The sequence below is a fragment of the Salvia miltiorrhiza genome, chromosome 4, assembly GCF_028751815.1.
Source record: "Salvia miltiorrhiza cultivar Shanhuang (shh) chromosome 4, IMPLAD_Smil_shh, whole genome shotgun sequence".
Classification (NCBI taxonomy): Eukaryota; Viridiplantae; Streptophyta; class Magnoliopsida; order Lamiales; family Lamiaceae; genus Salvia; species Salvia miltiorrhiza.
In genome coordinates this window covers 4,998,523-5,014,302 of record NC_080390.1, presented here as the reverse complement: position 1 = coordinate 5,014,302, position 15,780 = coordinate 4,998,523, and the positions used below count along the sequence as shown (strand labels likewise).

The following is a 15,780-nucleotide window of genomic DNA, read 5'->3' as shown; positions in this document are numbered from 1 at the left end:
TATTTATTCACAAAAAAACTCATGGCCCACCACTACATTTTATTAATTAATCTATTATTTACTAATTGTTTTTGACCCGTCGAAAAAACGGGTGAAATTCAGCTCGACTTTCTCCACCCCGCCCAAGAGGCCCAAGGCACCGTCTGCTCTGGCCCAATCCATCTTTGATTTCTCATCGACTCTGCGGAAGGATAACAGAAAGTCGGCTGCGCTGTGAGAAAATTTCAAATTCTTTCAAAATTGCAGAGAAAATTTTTGTTCCGACTTAGGAGAATTCAATGACTGCAAAGTCATGGAGTGGAAGAATGACGCTCGCATACTTGGTCTTCACCGGACCCTTCCACTGGAACTCAACATCCCTCCGACGTCAAAGCTTGCGTTGTTCTCACTTGTATCCATTGACGCGAGCGTCTTCCATCCTCATGCTTGGACCATACGGTTTGAAGTACCTGTCTCAAGCAGACGGACTTCACCTGTTCCTCAGGCGAGCTTATCACCCTTTTGTAAAGCTCCCGTGTGGTGCAACAGCGATGAGCAGAAGCTCATTGTCAACCGGCGCAACCCATTGCACAAGGTCTTCTCCTCATGGGCCAAGTGCTGGATGGACATCGACAGTGTCTATCCTCACGATAGTCACTGACTCGATTCTCTCTACCCACACACTTCCCTCTACTTCTCTCTCTCTCCTCCAGAAACCTCTCCTCAGCCCTCTTCGGTTTGCATGATAGCAGCTCTCTTCTCTTCCCATTCTGAGAGCCATGCAAATCAACCCCTGTCCCTTTCTTCATCTCCCTCATTTATCTATTTCTCTAAACCTTCGCATTCTTCATCTCCATCCTACCCAAGGCTTCTTTCTCTGGACCATTCTGCGATTCGATTTCCTCGCATGGCCTTAGCTTCATCCTTCAGTCAATTCTACCTTTTTGATGTTGCCAAAAAGGGGGAAAAGTCAAAAGACTGAAGTCGATTAAGCAAAATGATCATCACGATGATCATGAGGAAGATTAGCCAAGGAGACCTCAAGTTGAAGGAAAACAAGTGGGAATAGAACAAGCTTAGGAACATGAAGACTGAAGACAGAAGATGAAGATCAAGAAGTTCAAGGCGCAGCCAAGCAGACTGCTGGAGTCCATAGGTTTTCCCATGAGATTTTATATTTATTTTTGTACTCCAATGTAAGTTTGCTCTGTACCTCGACTGATGTCTCATCAGTCAATTTATTGCAAATGAAAAGAACTTCTTTTTTATCTCAACCTGAAGACAATAACTTTTTGTCCAGGCTCTGATTATGGTTTAATGTCTTTTTCCTCGTTCGAACTGATGTGTTCATAACTCTGAAGTACAAGTTATTAGGTTCTATTGCTAAGGGGGAACTGTTTTCACCCTGTTTTAGAACTTGTGCTCTGAGTTCAGTCTTTGTTTTGCTTAGAACTGCCGTAAGGTTTTGGCATCATCAAAAAGGGGGAAATTGTTGGGAACCCCATGGAATATCAGGTTTTATTTTGATGATACCAAAATCCTTAGGTTTAATTTGTAATAGACTAGAACTGTTTTGAACTCAAGTGTTAGAGTTCGCTTCTAGTTTAGTTAGTAGTTCTGAAAGCTGAAGACTGAAGACTGAAGGACCGAAGAACTGAAGTACTGAAGATTGAAGATACCAACTGAAGTATATATCAGTTGAAGAATCAGTTCAGAACTGATTACTTAATGTGTGCTCCGTGGACTCAGCAGACTGATACTAAAGTCAAATATCAGTTAAACATTCTTCCTCGGACTGAACTTCCAACGTTCAAAGGAAGCCATGTGCTTACATAGTACAGCCGCATTAAATGCAGAGATCTCAAGATGAAGCCTCAGCCCAAATTCGAAATGCTCTCCAATGGAAGAAATCTTGAAGACGTTCTCCACCAACGGATCTATTCAAGACCTCTCCAATAAATAGCGCTCGAGGATCAACTTCAATTTTCACCGATTCAACGACCTAAGCTGAAGCTCTGCCAAAATTGCTACTCAGCCCAAAGCTTAAATTCCTCAAAGCTTGAATCGAAGAAGAGAATTCCAAAGCCAAAATCAGTCACTACTGATTACACACATTCTCTTAGACCTTAGGCATATATATGTTTACCAAGAAGCCCAGGTCAAAACTTGCTCCAAAGAACTTGTTCTTTGAAGTCTAGTTGGCAAGTTTTTCAAACCTCCTTTCGTAATAAAGAAATCGAGTGTTTGAGTGGAAAATGAGTTCAGGAAGGTACTCTGACTCCGTGAGATCCTAGTGCAAGCTCGTGCTAGGAGTGAGAAATCCGACGCGAGTGAAGCGTGGGTACTGAAGAAAGGTCTCTTCAGTGGAACGGTTGTGTGCACCCGGAAAGCACACGGTTCGGTTTGCAGTGCACCAGTTAAGCACTTGCGGAGTGGATTGTTGGTCTGATCAACCGACCGTGGATGTAGGAAAGTGTTTTCCAAACCACGTAAAATTCTCTGTGTTATTTACAGCTTTCAGTCTTTACATACTTATCTGTGTTCTTACTGTTGATAAACTGAAAACTGAATAACTGCAAAGAGAAACCTAAGACTAACAACGTGCTCAACCGAGGCTATTACGAAATAAGTTTATTTCCGCTGCGTGTGATATCAGTCTGACTGATCTATCCTCTGATAGTCAGGAAGACTTATATCATCTCTGTTTTAGCAAACTCGACTGAAGCCCTTACGTGCATCAGTTAAGTTCCAATAACTTAACTGATAACTCCTTACTGAAGAGTTTTCAGTATCAGTCGTCTACCCTGTTTGGTCAAAACTCTTTTCAGTCAACAGGTGTCATAGTTTGCGTGTAAAGTTTTGTTTTGATCTCAATCTTGAGATCCCTCTGTTTTTAGAGGAGAAATTGAAAAATAGCCCATAGGTGTATTCCCCCCCCCATACACCTATTCGAGACCCTCCGGACCTAACAAAAGGTGATTAGTGGGAAATCGATTTGAGATTCTCAAATTGTAGAGTGATTAGTGGGGAAGCGTTTGGAGATTCTCAAATCCAAGAGTGATTAGTGGGGAATCGATTGGAGATTCTAAAATCCAAGGGTGATTAGTGGAGAAGCGTTTGAAGATTCTCAAATTCAAAGGTGATTAGTGGGGAATCGAATGAGGATTCTCAAATCCAAGAGTGATTAGTAGGAAATTGAATGGAGATTCTCAAATCCAAGGGTGATTAGTGGGAAGCGATTGGAGTTTCTCCAATCCAAAGGTGATTAGTGGAGAATCGATTGGAGATTCGCAAATCCAAGAGTGATTAGTGGGGAATCGATTTGAGATTCTCAAAAATTAAGGGTGATTAGTGGGAAATCGATTTGAGATTCTTAAATTCTAGAGTGATTAGTGGGGAAGCGTTTGGAGATTCTCAAATTCAAAGGTGATTAGTGGTGAATCGATTTGAGATTCTCAAATTCAAAGGTGATTAGTGGGAAATCGATTTGAGATTCTCAAATTCTAGAGTGATTAGTGGGGAATCGATTGGAGATTCTCAAATTCAAAGGTGATTAGTGGGGAATCGATTTGAGATTCTAAAAAATCAAGGGTGATTAGTTGGGAAGCGATTGAAGATTCTCTAATTCGAAGGTGATTGGTGGGAAATTGATTTGAGATTCTCAAATTCTAGAGTGATTAGTGGGGAATCGATTGGAAATTCTCAAATTTCAAGGTGATTAGTGGGAAATCGATTTGAGATTCTCAAATTCTAGAGTGATTAGTGGGGAATCGATTGGAGATTCTCAAATTCAAAGGTGATTAGTGGGGAATCGATTTGAGATTCTCAAAAATCAAGGGTGATTAGTTGGGAAGCAATTGAAGATTCTCAAATTCAAAGGTGATTAGTGGAAAATCGATTTGAGATTCTCAAATTCTAGAGTGATTAGTGGGGAATCGATTGGAAATTCTCAAATTCAAAGGTGATTAGTGGGAAATCGAATGAAGATTCTCAAATCCAAGAGTGATTAGTGGGAAATTGATTGGAGATTCTCAAATTCAAAGGTGAGTAGTGGGGAATCGAATGAAGATTCTCCAATCCAAAGGTGATTAGCGGGTAATCGATTGGAGATTCTCAAATCCAAGAGTGATTAGTGGGGAAGCGTTTGGAGATTCTCAAATTCAAAGGTGATTAGTGGGGAATCGAATGAAGATTCTCAAATCCTAGTGTGATTAGTGGGGAATCGATTGGAAATTCTCAAATTCAAAGGTGATTAGTGGAATCCAATAGAGAAACCAAGTGAATCATTTAAGTACATCTGAAATATAGGTTTGAAACTTATACTTATAATTTGATATTCATTTACTTACATCTCAAATATAAGTTCGAAACATATTTATAATTTGAACATTTTGAAATAACAATTTAATCTTTGTCCCATTTTTTTTATTAGGATACTGTATGAAAATATTTTCCCTTACCATTCTTTATTAATAAATTTTCTTAATATATGCCACCATTAATATTATTCACTATTTTTTTCCTCAAAGCCCAATTGCATTTGCACTAATATTTTTTCACTTTCATAATCCTCAATTAATATCCCTTTTTTCATTTTTTTTTTCATTTTTAGGACGCTTATAATTTAGTGACACCTATTTTTTCTCCAGGATAAATTAGTGTCTTATTTTTACTATTCCGTAAGTTTTTCTACTAATTTCCAAACCAAGTAACTGAACTTTTAAATAAAAGTTATGATAATCTTAATATTACATTTATCAAGTAAATTTGTAGAATAACTTGCGTGCAAGTTATTCTCACATGTGCTAGAGAACAGTACATAATAGAGAAGTAGCTAAGAAAAATAGATTAGCTATTTGATAGACACTTAGTAAGCTTTATTGTTTGAACACAACTAATAGCTGTCTCGAAAAAAGTTTGAATTGACACCACGCTGCTATATGTACTACTACAAATTTGAATTTTCCATTTGTGTTGAATACATAAAATTTGAAAAGCCTTTGAGTTTTATGTCATGGCAAATATTTTATAGTCACTTCTTTCATAGGTTCAATTTTATGACGACCTACAAATTTGTAGTTAATTGTGAATATTACTAATAGCGAATTGTTCTAGTCCTTCTTAATTGAAGAAAATATTCTTGACTGCATTAATATTTGTTGATGGGCATATATTGTATTCTGGCAACGTAGGAAGGAAATATTTTGGGGGAATTTCAATGAATAATACTTTTGGCAAATGGGTACATGATATATTAAGCTGATTGGAAGTCCCCTTTCTTTTGCATCGATGGTATGCAGAATTTGCAGACGATAAATATAATATTTTTTGTACCTGTGATAGTGACGGAATAAGATTAGGTGAGACACTTTTCGAAATTGCATTGGATGATGAAAAATGTTTCACTGTAACTCCTCAGTCCAAAACAGTGTCTCCGTATGTGAAAATCTTAAAATGAAACTTCGACAAATCACACATACATTATAATAGTTTCGAAATATTAATTGTTGAATGGAAGGATGTTAAAATACTATGAAGTTTAAGTAATATTAATCTAGAAATACATATTTTTTTAAAAGTGAGATTTACCCTTTGAAGTTTAACTAATATTCTACAAATATGCTGACAACTCTCTTAAACTCTTATGTAATTGCTTACCTTGTGGCCATTTGTTCAGATGTAGTTGCATACGACATTGGTTATCTGATCGCGAGAATCCTAAAGTTATTTACGTTCGATAGAGAGCTGTCTGTTTAGAAAATGCACTAATTGTTAATTTTTCGCTCATATAATTTGCATGTTTCTTGCTAGTGTCCAATGTGCCTCGCCCATGCACAATTTGAAGACGTGCGGCTGATTATCGCTGAGAATGTTAGTATTGATTGTCGTGCTCGTCGTATTTTTTGTTATGCATATCTTTAAGTATATACATCTAATGAAAAAGAATTTCTTCTATGAAGCTCCCATGTTCGAAATGTACTTTGATGTATGAGCCAACACTGTTCATTCATCGATGCCAACCCTTTTATGATTTTCGCAAACTTGTCTGAATTGGGCTTTGACTTGTTGACATGATAGAAGATGAACTTTTGCCGGGCTACTGCATTAATCCTCATGTCGTGCGCATTATAAGCGACGAACTACACCAAGTTCAATCCAAAAATTACTATAAGGATGCCACCGATGAAAGGGATTTGCAACGTGGTCTCGGGCATGCCATCGGCGCGTTTCATTGTGAGAGATGTAACCAACTGTCTGGTGGAAGTGGCCAGTATGCAGCATGGTTTGTCTTTTTAACGAGTATTCATAACTTATATTTACATTCAACTGTCCAGGATCGTAAAAGTATGGAAGATGTGTTACTAATCTTTCAATATTTTCTTAATCTTTCTCCAGTAGTATGCCATGCGGACACATACTTTGTCACCGATGCATTTGCCAAATCCGTCGCCATTCACGAAATGCACAGGTGAGCCCGTCAAGCTTCCAATATTACCTAGGGTATTTAGTTTTAGACCTTTATGTTGTACATGAAATATTTAGTTTGTCGCTAATATTTTCTATTTGACACTTTATGAAGTGTCCGTCGTGCTCTGAAACCGCTAGCCTATTGGAGTTGCGTCCTCTCCATACTTGACTTGTAAGTCATACGAATCACAACGTGCTACTAGTTTCTATGCAATTTAATGTTTGTAATAATAATGTAAACTGTAAGATTGATCTTCTAATTGACAAGTAACATACGTGCAGACCAGAAACATTGCATGAACCAACGAGTTCGCGGGAAGTGGACATCGCATGAACCAATGAGTTTTGCACGAAATATTTTCAAGAATGACCGTTGACTTAAAGGTATCCTGTCCCTCGACACCCTTTGCCACCTATTTAGCAACATTTCTTCCGGCAACCTTTCCAAGTTCATATTGAAATAAACTCTAAATAGGTGTTGACAAATAACACCTTCTGTCTCCCACATATGGCATGAACAAGAACCCATTTTCGTGGCTTGATTAAATTTCCACAATCCGATAACCTCTAAATGCTGTTTTGGAACATACCTTGAACACAAGAAACTCGTCATTCAAATTTAGTGGTTCGTGTGTAACTTTAACAGATACAGAATTCAAAGCTTCATACTCGAATAACTTGAAAATATTTCGTGTGCAAAGCTGACCAATTTGAACGAGAATTTCACTTGATTGCAATAACATATCGGGCATTCCTCGACACAAAGCATCCTCCTCAAACTCTTGTCTACGCCAATTTATCTGCATTCTCTCAAATCCTAGTACAAATTCATGGACACTTGAAGTAGAAGAACTCAACTCTTTCAACACCCTGTTGATCGCTTCACTGCGAGACGTTGCATGCAATCCACCAGTAAATTTATCTCGAGTAAAAGCAGACGACCATCTCTTTCTCAACTTGTACATGCAACTAAACCATCTATTCTCCAACAGATTGAATTCATCGGTCATAGTTGCCTAATTTGATTCAAACTCTTCGTCGTCTCACAACCATTCATACACCGGAACCACAATGATTTAAAGTGTTTGTTCTGGTTGAAGTGTCCAAATTGCTTCCCGGTATTTTTATTAATATGCCATTGGCAAAGCCAGTGCTTTGCATCACGAAATGTAACATCAACACCGTTCATAAGAGCTTGATCTTGGTCAGAAAATATGATAGAAGGCTCTCTATGATACATTGACTCAAGAAAGGTAGAAAACAACCATTCGTAAGACTCGGTCTTCTCATTGGATAAAAAAGCAATTGCAAACATTACGTTCATCCGATGGTGGTTTATTCCAACAATAGGGACACATATCAAGTCATACTTGTTAGTTTTATACGTCGCATCAACAAAAATCACGTCACCAAAATGCTGATAATCTGTCAGACATCTACTATCCCTAAAAAAGAGATTTTGAAGCTTACCATCGTCGGTGACTTTTACCTTCCAATAGAACGAAGGGTCGCTCAATCCTTTCTCGGTGAAATACTCCAACAATTTGTTCGCATCGTAATTAGGAACTTTAGCCATTTTCGCATTGTTGGAGTTGAGTTCATTATACACATCCTTGCGTATGAAACCAATATTTTCACGACTTCCCGCTTCATTTTCCAAAAAACGATACGAACGACTAACCCCAATACCACTTGACTTCATTGACATAAGCAAAGTCTTCTGGGAATGTGTCATTTCACGGGCAGAGCGCAACAAATAACTTTCGCTTGGATGTACCAATTCATGATTGTGCTCTTTCTCGAACAAAGTTATGACCCAAGGAGAATCAACATCTGTACGACCAACACGTAGCCTAGCCTTGCAGTTGCTTCTATAACTCTGCTTTTTGTAGGCCGCTAGCCTACCATTTGAGGCCTTGTTATCAGGTGGTCCCTCGCATGAACAATGATAAGCCTTCGAACATACAATTTTCTGTGTTTTTGAATTTCCCTTGCGCCCCTTTCCTAGCTGAAAATCCAATCATCTGCGCATATTGACAATACAACATAAAAACTTCGTCAAGGGTGTCAATAGCACTTCCAACATTAATCATGGATTCCACTTCACGCAATGTCACTAAATCTCCATTCACACTTTCTTCCTCAACTGATTCGCCATTCGGTTCGTCTTCGTTGGCACAAACACTTTCTTCGGACATTGCATCAGTCGATTGCTCATTATCACCTCCTGAATCACTATTACTTAAATCACGTTGAATACCATTGCCACTATAACTATCGGAACATCCATCACTGCTACAGGATATATTTAAATCGATATCCATTTCCCTTCAATTCACAAGAGCAGATTCAGCAATGGCGTGGAAAATATAAGTTGCCTTAAACAATAATAATCACTATTGCACCTAAATAAATAAAGGCAAGAAAAGGGCTAACTAACGTAAATCACGATTATATTTTTTTCCACAAGAATTACCAACAATAATTAAATATTTTCCCAATAATTATATAATTACAAACAATAATTATACAAAAAAAGAACAAAAATTAAGACGACAATAATAATATTTTTCCCCACAAAAATTACCAACAATAAACCAAAAAAAATAAGAGAAAGGTATAAAATTACCTTCGAGAATTCTTCACACAGTAATGCAGCAGCAACAAAGGTGAACGGTGAGTGCTGGAGAATATTATACTTCGGCGGATTTCACAAACCCAGTTGAAAGCTTACAACGTCAAAGAATAGCAACAATGCTGGAGAACCCATTTTTAAATTTTTAATTTTACCCTCACAAGATAATACTTCCACAGAATAAGGCTTTGAGGAAAAGCCAAAAAATTTAAAAAAATACGTATCCCACGGTTTACATTCATTCAAACTACAATCAACACGTTCAATGGTCGAAACGTGTAAACACAAGTTACAGACGGAAAAATAAATTAATTACTAGCATTCATAGGTAGCAAGAGCTACACCGGAAAACGAGATATCAAAAGTTCAGTACACTACTGGTGGTATTCAACAATAACCCACATCCGGTCTGGGTTAAGCAAAAATACAAGGACCGGTCTGGGTTTTCCAAGTAACAAAATAAATAACAAAACAGAGAAAACACGTGTCACTTGATCTACGACAGTGCGTAGAAGGCAGGGACGTAGGGTAGACAAAGCCTCCTAGGACGGTCTTGGCCACTTATAGCAGTTACAACTAGGCTATCAATATCAATGAGGACGAGGACTCCCATGAAGGAGAGAGCAAAAGTTTGACCTTTTACACACGTAACATCTATAAACTTGGCGTGAATTTTATCTTTGACACATCTTCAAGAACTGTAGCCAGGTGATTTTTTTTATCTGAGCAGAGAGAAACGATTAGCGTGATTTTTTTTTATTCAATTAGGGCTTGAGATTTTAAAAAGGGAAGACCACCGTGAATTTCAATTATTTCGGGTAGAATAGATTTTAATTTTCAGGATGGATTTTTCATTTATAAAATGACATGGATTAAAAAAAGAGAATATAAAATGACATAAATTAAAAAAAAATAGAATTTAAATTACACTATGGCATCCGGCGAGCCACGTCATGTTTCCAGTGGCCATAAAAGAGATGCGAGATATATTTGATAAAATCCTGATACTTTGAGGGTTTAGAAAATATTTCAAAAGTTCCATGATATTTTTGATAAAGCGGATATAGTTCAAGTTTAATATGATACCCTAAATTTTTTTATTACAATATAATAAACTTGGCAATTCCATGTGAACTAATAAGTCCACGTAATTAAACTCCGGCGTTCCAAGTCAATTTTTGAATGTCGAATTTTTTTTATGGAACACAATTAAAAAAATATTGATAGATTGATACTAATTTAATAATATCGAAAAGTTGAGACATAATTAATAATTCAAGCAAACAGAAAGTGACATTTACTCTCCTTAAAATTTGTGTTACATAACATGTTTCGGAGACCGAAAAAGTATAAAAAACGGTTAGTATTTTCGAGCATAGACGAAGTTAGGGAATACGTTTGGAAGGTGTAATGAAGGTGTTTTTTTCCTACAAAAACAGCTATCTATATTGCAAGACGATGTGCGGATTTGTATAATTGCCTGCGCGATGATTTCTTTGATTAGTGTTAGTCCATATGTGTGTATTGCGTGTATGTGCGGCTATGCATTATACGTATTAGTACGTGTGTGTGAGAGACATACGAATGGCGGTATCTTGCCCCAACCCATTTCAAATTTTCTCTCTCTCCCAAATTGAACACCTAAGTAACATAACACACGACCATCGGCGTGTGATTTGGGTTTTCACCAATATAATCACAGGCATTCCACTCAAAAAGAGCTAAGAAAATATCAATATATTAACTCTACATTGCCATTTTTGTGGAAATTTTTAGTTCTCATCACCTTATCATGATCAATAATGAGCCAGAAAATAATTAGTGGACTACGCATAATTAAATTCCCAACTCATCCCCCCAATACCAAATAAACAAGCATTTGTCAATTTAGTAGTACTATATTAGTATCTCTTAAGATTATAAGCTAACCAAATTGAGACAACGACACTAAAATAATGGTGGGGCATCGCAGAATACATCGAATCGTATATTTCTCAAAAGTAGATCCAAAAGTAGATCCAAAATTCTGATCCCATAAACTATGAGACACAAAGAAGGCTTTCCCTTTTGTAGCCTTCTTACTATTTACTCGTAGAAGTAGGAATAAAATGAATGTGGCCACCATTTCTAAAGCACTCACTTCATCTTCAAGATTATTCAATCTCCTTCGCCTACCTACACGCTGTCTCCACACACAATATTGCTACAAATTTGACATCTAAATTGCCTTATTCAATCTTGCGTGACAAATCAACAACAAATTAAATGTTACTCCATCATAACTTACATATATGTACATAAGTTGATCAAAATCTAAATTCTAAACCCCAAACCGCTACTAGCTACCTTTGAAATCTCCGCGGAACCCTCGGCGTCGGGACTAAGACGTCGATCCGGCCCGATTTTATCAAGTCGATCCGGTCCTGTATGGTCCGGTCGAACAGCCGGTTCTCGGGATTCTCGGCGTAGCAGACGTAGTAACAGCTCACGCAGGCATGGGGTAATGCCATTGCAATCCTAGTCTGTCCAATGACAAAAGGGAAATACATTATTACATTAATTAATTAAACAAATCACATGTAATTAATGGAGAAAATATTTGCAAGTGGTTGTTGGAGCACCAACCATTAGGTAACCGATCAAGGTAGCTAGCACCGCCAGCGTTCCGATGTAGCCCGGCCGGTGCAGGGTGGCCGTCCACGCGGACACGACGATGGCGCAGATTGCCCCGCTGCAGACGCCGGTGAGGAAGCATATGGCCGTCGTTATGTCGGAGTCCACGACCTCCGTCATCTCCCTCTTCACGAAGAGCTCCCAAGTGTCCTGAGACGCTTTGACGAATCCTTTCCCATAAGCTGCGATCTGCACAATACGCTATGTCATTATTACTTATACTAGTTTTACACTCGTGCGATGATGATGATTAATGAGTAGTACCTGCACATAAGCCCAGCCATTCCCACGGCGGAAGATGGACTCCATGACTCTGAGGCAGCAATGCGCGCAGCAGAACATGAATTCGTCTTCTCCTTCGATCAAATTCAAGCCTCTGGCGACGATCCTGAGGGCCTCGATGGTGGGGACGAAGAGCGATCCGAGGCAGGCGCTTCCGAGGTTATTGGACAAGGCTCGCTGGAAGCAGAACTGAGTGCTGGATTGCATTCCTCTAAGATAGTAAAGAGCAATGACTCTGCTAACGGTCAAATTAGCCACATTCCTCATCACCTCAGCAGTCCAAGCCAAGCTCAGAACCAGCGCTAATATTATCAATGGCGGAACGTAGAAGTTCAAGGCCCCAACCACCGCGAAAATCCACAGCGACATCCAGCAGAATGCAGCTCCGAGCATCCAATACGTAGGCTGGTTTAGATCGGAGAATTTCGACACCGGCTCCAGCGATTTCACGAAGATTCTGGAGCAGAAACTGGTCCGCTGCGTCACCCAGCACGCGTAGAGTCCGTTGCCCACGGCGAAGGCGATGTAGAGGGCGCCGACGCCGTCGGTGGCCGGCGTTTGGAAGCAGATTAAGAGGATTCCGGTGGCGAGAGTTAGGGCAAAGGAGCCCCAAATTATGATGTGCACCATGATGTGAGGCCACACTCTGACGGCCTTCTGCCACACGAATGCGAGCGTGATGCTGAGGAGAGATGCCGCCTCCACTTGAGGTAGGAAATACTTCAACACGCGCTTCTCTCTCCGCCGAGCACTGCCTTCCTCCAATAGCCCTTTCACGCCCCTAAATATTAAGAACCCCACCAGCCCCACCGCCGCCGCCATGTGCACTGTGAAGACCAACAGAGAGATCTTGTTTGTGTATTTCCTCGAATTCAACGTCACCACCGATTGCTGCAAATTAATAGTCCTCGATTAATTTATTAATCACCACAGATTTCGATTTTCGACTCCTTTTCTTTTTGTTTTTACCTGTGGGGTGGGTATGGAGCGAGTTTGCGGCGACGGCGGCTGCTCCATGGGAGGAGGAGGAGGAGGGGGCGAAGATGAGCCGCGCGGCGGTGGCGGCGGCTGAGCCGGGGAGGGGCGCGGCGGGGGGCGAGCTGGAGAGGGAGAGGCGACTCGCGTCGCATTATCCATGACGAGTCTGAGAGGGTTTGTGGCGCTCAATCTCTGCATTCTCGACATGTGAAACGCATTTGGGGGATGTGTCTGCACCGATTCCCTTTCAACATTGGCCTCCCCCATTTCCAAATCCTTCAACTCCACATTCTCTCTCTCCAATTTCTCGTTCCCTCCCTGCAACACTACCTGAAAAGAAAAACATCACAAAAAAAATTAGAGAGAGAGAGAGATTAGTGGAGCTTGAAGCAAAGAGGTTGAAGGCGGCGGACTGACGGGTTCTGCGGCGCCCATGGCGGCGCGTGGCGGTGGTGAGGAGCGTTAGATTTTCTTGTTATGCGATGGTGATGCAACTGGCTGCTCCTATCTCCTCACCATTGATTCCATTTTTACAATAGGCTTTTGTGACGTAGTTGTAGGTTTACCGTCCACGCGCAGTAGTGAGCACGTGGCGAGAACGAAGAACAAAGAGATGAAGGTGTTTTTGACGAGTTGGTCCCGACCGTTTCTGCTGAGGTGAGGTGTGATCCTGTGTGAGTAGGACCACGGCGGCTTGCTTTTAAGTGCACGAATTTTTAAGCACACGTGGATATTTGGAATAGGGCAAATGGTTTTTAAGAGCATCCGCATTGGGACCTCCTTGATAGCCTCCTTGATAGCCTACTTGATAGTGTTTGTGTTATTGAGTAGGTAGTGCTGCATTGGGGTTCCTTGATAGCCTCCTTGATAATATTAGTTTTGATTTTATGTTTTTCATTTAAATTTTATTTCTCAAATTTAAATAACACAATTTATTACAAATTTAAATTGCATTAATTATAAAATCCTAAATATTACATAAAACTTTAATAAAATAAAAACAATTCCTAAAAATTAACTACTCTGGCCCTAGAGGTCCGAAACGTGCCCAAAGGTGCTCAGTCAAATCATATCGGAGCTGAGCATGTAGTTGTCTATCTCGGAGAAGGCTATCCCTTCGCACATATTCCTCGAAGGCCACCGGTGTTTGTCCAGCACTCTCCGTCGAACCACTGCTAGATGCCCCGTCATCATCTCTCCAGTTGGCAGCCGCTTCACCTTCGTGCTCCACAATCATGTTGTGGAGAATGATGCAACACAACATGATGTCCTTCAAGTGCTCTACGTACCAATTGCGCGCCGGACATCGAATGATTCCCCACCGAGCTTGAAGGACTCCGAAGGCGCGTTCCACATCCTTCCGTGCCGATTCTTGCATCTTCTTGAACCTTGCCTCCTTCAGATTGGTTGCCATTGATGGACTCTTCACGAAGCAACGCCACTCCGGATATATGCCGTCACACAAATAGTAGCCCATCCGGTATTCGCGCTGGTTGGCATGAAAGACCACCGGCGCCGCAGTTCCTCCTAACACGTCGGAGAAGAGAGGAGACTGATTCAGCACATTGATGTCGTTGTTTGAACCAGCGACGCCGAAGAAGGCGTGCCAAATCCACAAATCGAATGAGGCAACTGCCTCCAATATCAAGGTGGGCTCTCCCTGATCCCCGCGTGTGTATGCGCCGTGCCACGCCTTTGGGCAGTTCTTCCACGCCCAATGCATGCAGTCTAAGCTCCCGAGCATCCCGGGAAAACCATGTCTCGCCTCGTGCATTCGGAGTAGGCGTTGCACGTCTGTTGCCGTTGGACGGCGCAGGTAATGGGCTCCAAAAGCCCGTATGACCGCCTTGCAGAACTTCTTTAGGCATAGACGACCGGTTGAGTCCGCCACTTTGAGATACTCATCGAACACATCCGCACTAACCCCGGTGGCTAATTGGCGGATAGCCGACGTGCATTTCTGCAAAGGAGAAAGAGAATCTCGACCGAGTGCATCAGTGCTCATATGAAAGTAAATATCTTCACCTTGAACAGCCTCGACGATGCGCAAGAAGAGCTCCTTCTGCATGCGAAATCGACGCCGGAAAAAAGTAGGGCCGTACGTTGGATTGTCGACGAAGTAGTCTTGCATAAGACGTACATGGGCCTCTTCACGATCACGGTGGACGTATGATCGGGGACGTTTCGCACGCGCCGGCTCCGGCGCCGGTTGGGGGTAGTATGATTGAAGCACTTGTTTCTGCAACTCAACCAACTCCATGAACTTTTCAGCGACTTCGTCGGAATCGGGCGAAGAATCATGTTCAGGTGACGACATTTTTGGAAGAAAAATTGTAGGAGGAAGAAGGAATGAGTTGTGATGAATGAAAGTGAGTTGTGATGAATGAATTGTAGGTGAATGAGTTGTAGGGAGAAGTATTATTTATAGAGAGAAAAGAAGATTAAAAAAAAAAAAAAAAAAAAGGAAAATTGAAGAATGCCGTTGAAAGAGCCGTTGGAAAGCAAAAAAAAAAAAAAAAAAAAAATAATGAAGAAACGGTCGAAAATATTGAAATAGGAATTTTTTTTTTTTTATGGCGCGTGCAGAGCACGCGCCTACTCGAGGCTCCTCGATAACTCGAGGAGTCCTCGAGGAACACCACGCTGCATCGCCCTCCTCGAAGCCAGCCATCTCCTCGAGGAGGCCCTCGAGTACCCGCGATGCGGGTGCTCTAATACCCACTTTTATAATACATCTATCAAATCTACCCACCTATATAAAACAT

General features: G+C 40.7%; 3 protein-coding genes across 3 annotated transcripts; all 3 read right to left on the bottom strand.

Moving 5' to 3' along the window:
- Positions 1–7,453: 7,453 nt before the first annotated feature.
- Positions 7,454–8,771, bottom strand: LOC131022887 (protein FAR1-RELATED SEQUENCE 5-like). The gene is made up of 2 exons (XM_057952431.1): positions 8,502–8,771; positions 7,454–8,455 (listed from the first exon to the last, which is right to left on the bottom strand). Exons 1-2 carry the CDS (start codon positions 8,769–8,771, stop codon positions 7,454–7,456), a joined length of 1,272 nt encoding a protein of 423 aa, XP_057808414.1.
- Positions 8,772–11,206: 2,435 nt separating this feature from the next.
- Positions 11,207–13,686, bottom strand: LOC131022348 (protein PNS1). Its single transcript, XM_057951803.1, has 5 exons — positions 13,433–13,686; positions 13,007–13,345; positions 12,020–12,928; positions 11,708–11,944; positions 11,207–11,604 (listed from the first exon to the last, which is right to left on the bottom strand). The coding sequence occupies exons 1-5, from the start codon at positions 13,448–13,450 to the stop codon at positions 11,425–11,427; spliced, it is 1,683 nt and encodes a 560-aa protein (XP_057807786.1). The 5' UTR covers positions 13,451–13,686; the 3' UTR covers positions 11,207–11,424.
- Positions 13,687–13,898: 212 nt separating this feature from the next.
- On the bottom strand, positions 13,899–15,533 carry LOC131022349 (uncharacterized). Its single transcript, XM_057951804.1, has one exon. The coding sequence runs from the start codon at positions 15,330–15,332 to the stop codon at positions 14,034–14,036; it is 1,299 nt and encodes a 432-aa protein (XP_057807787.1). The 5' UTR covers positions 15,333–15,533; the 3' UTR covers positions 13,899–14,033.
- Positions 15,534–15,780: the final 247 nt, after the last annotated feature.

Coding starts and splice junctions, on each gene's coding strand:
- LOC131022887 (XM_057952431.1), bottom strand. CDS start 8,771: ATGGATATCGATTTAAATATATCCTGTAGCAGTGATGGATGTTCCGAT. Junction 8,456..8,501: donor CTATTGACACCCTTGACGAA/GTTTTTATGTTG, acceptor TTGGATTTTCAG/CTAGGAAAGGGGCGCAAGGG.
- LOC131022348 (XM_057951803.1), bottom strand. Junction 12,929..13,006: donor GCTCCATACCCACCCCACAG/GTAAAAACAAAA, acceptor ATTAATTTGCAG/CAATCGGTGGTGACGTTGAA. Junction 11,945..12,019: donor ATGGCTGGGCTTATGTGCAG/GTACTACTCATT, acceptor CGTATTGTGCAG/ATCGCAGCTTATGGGAAAGG.
- LOC131022349 (XM_057951804.1), bottom strand. CDS start 15,332: ATGTCGTCACCTGAACATGATTCTTCGCCCGATTCCGACGAAGTCGCT.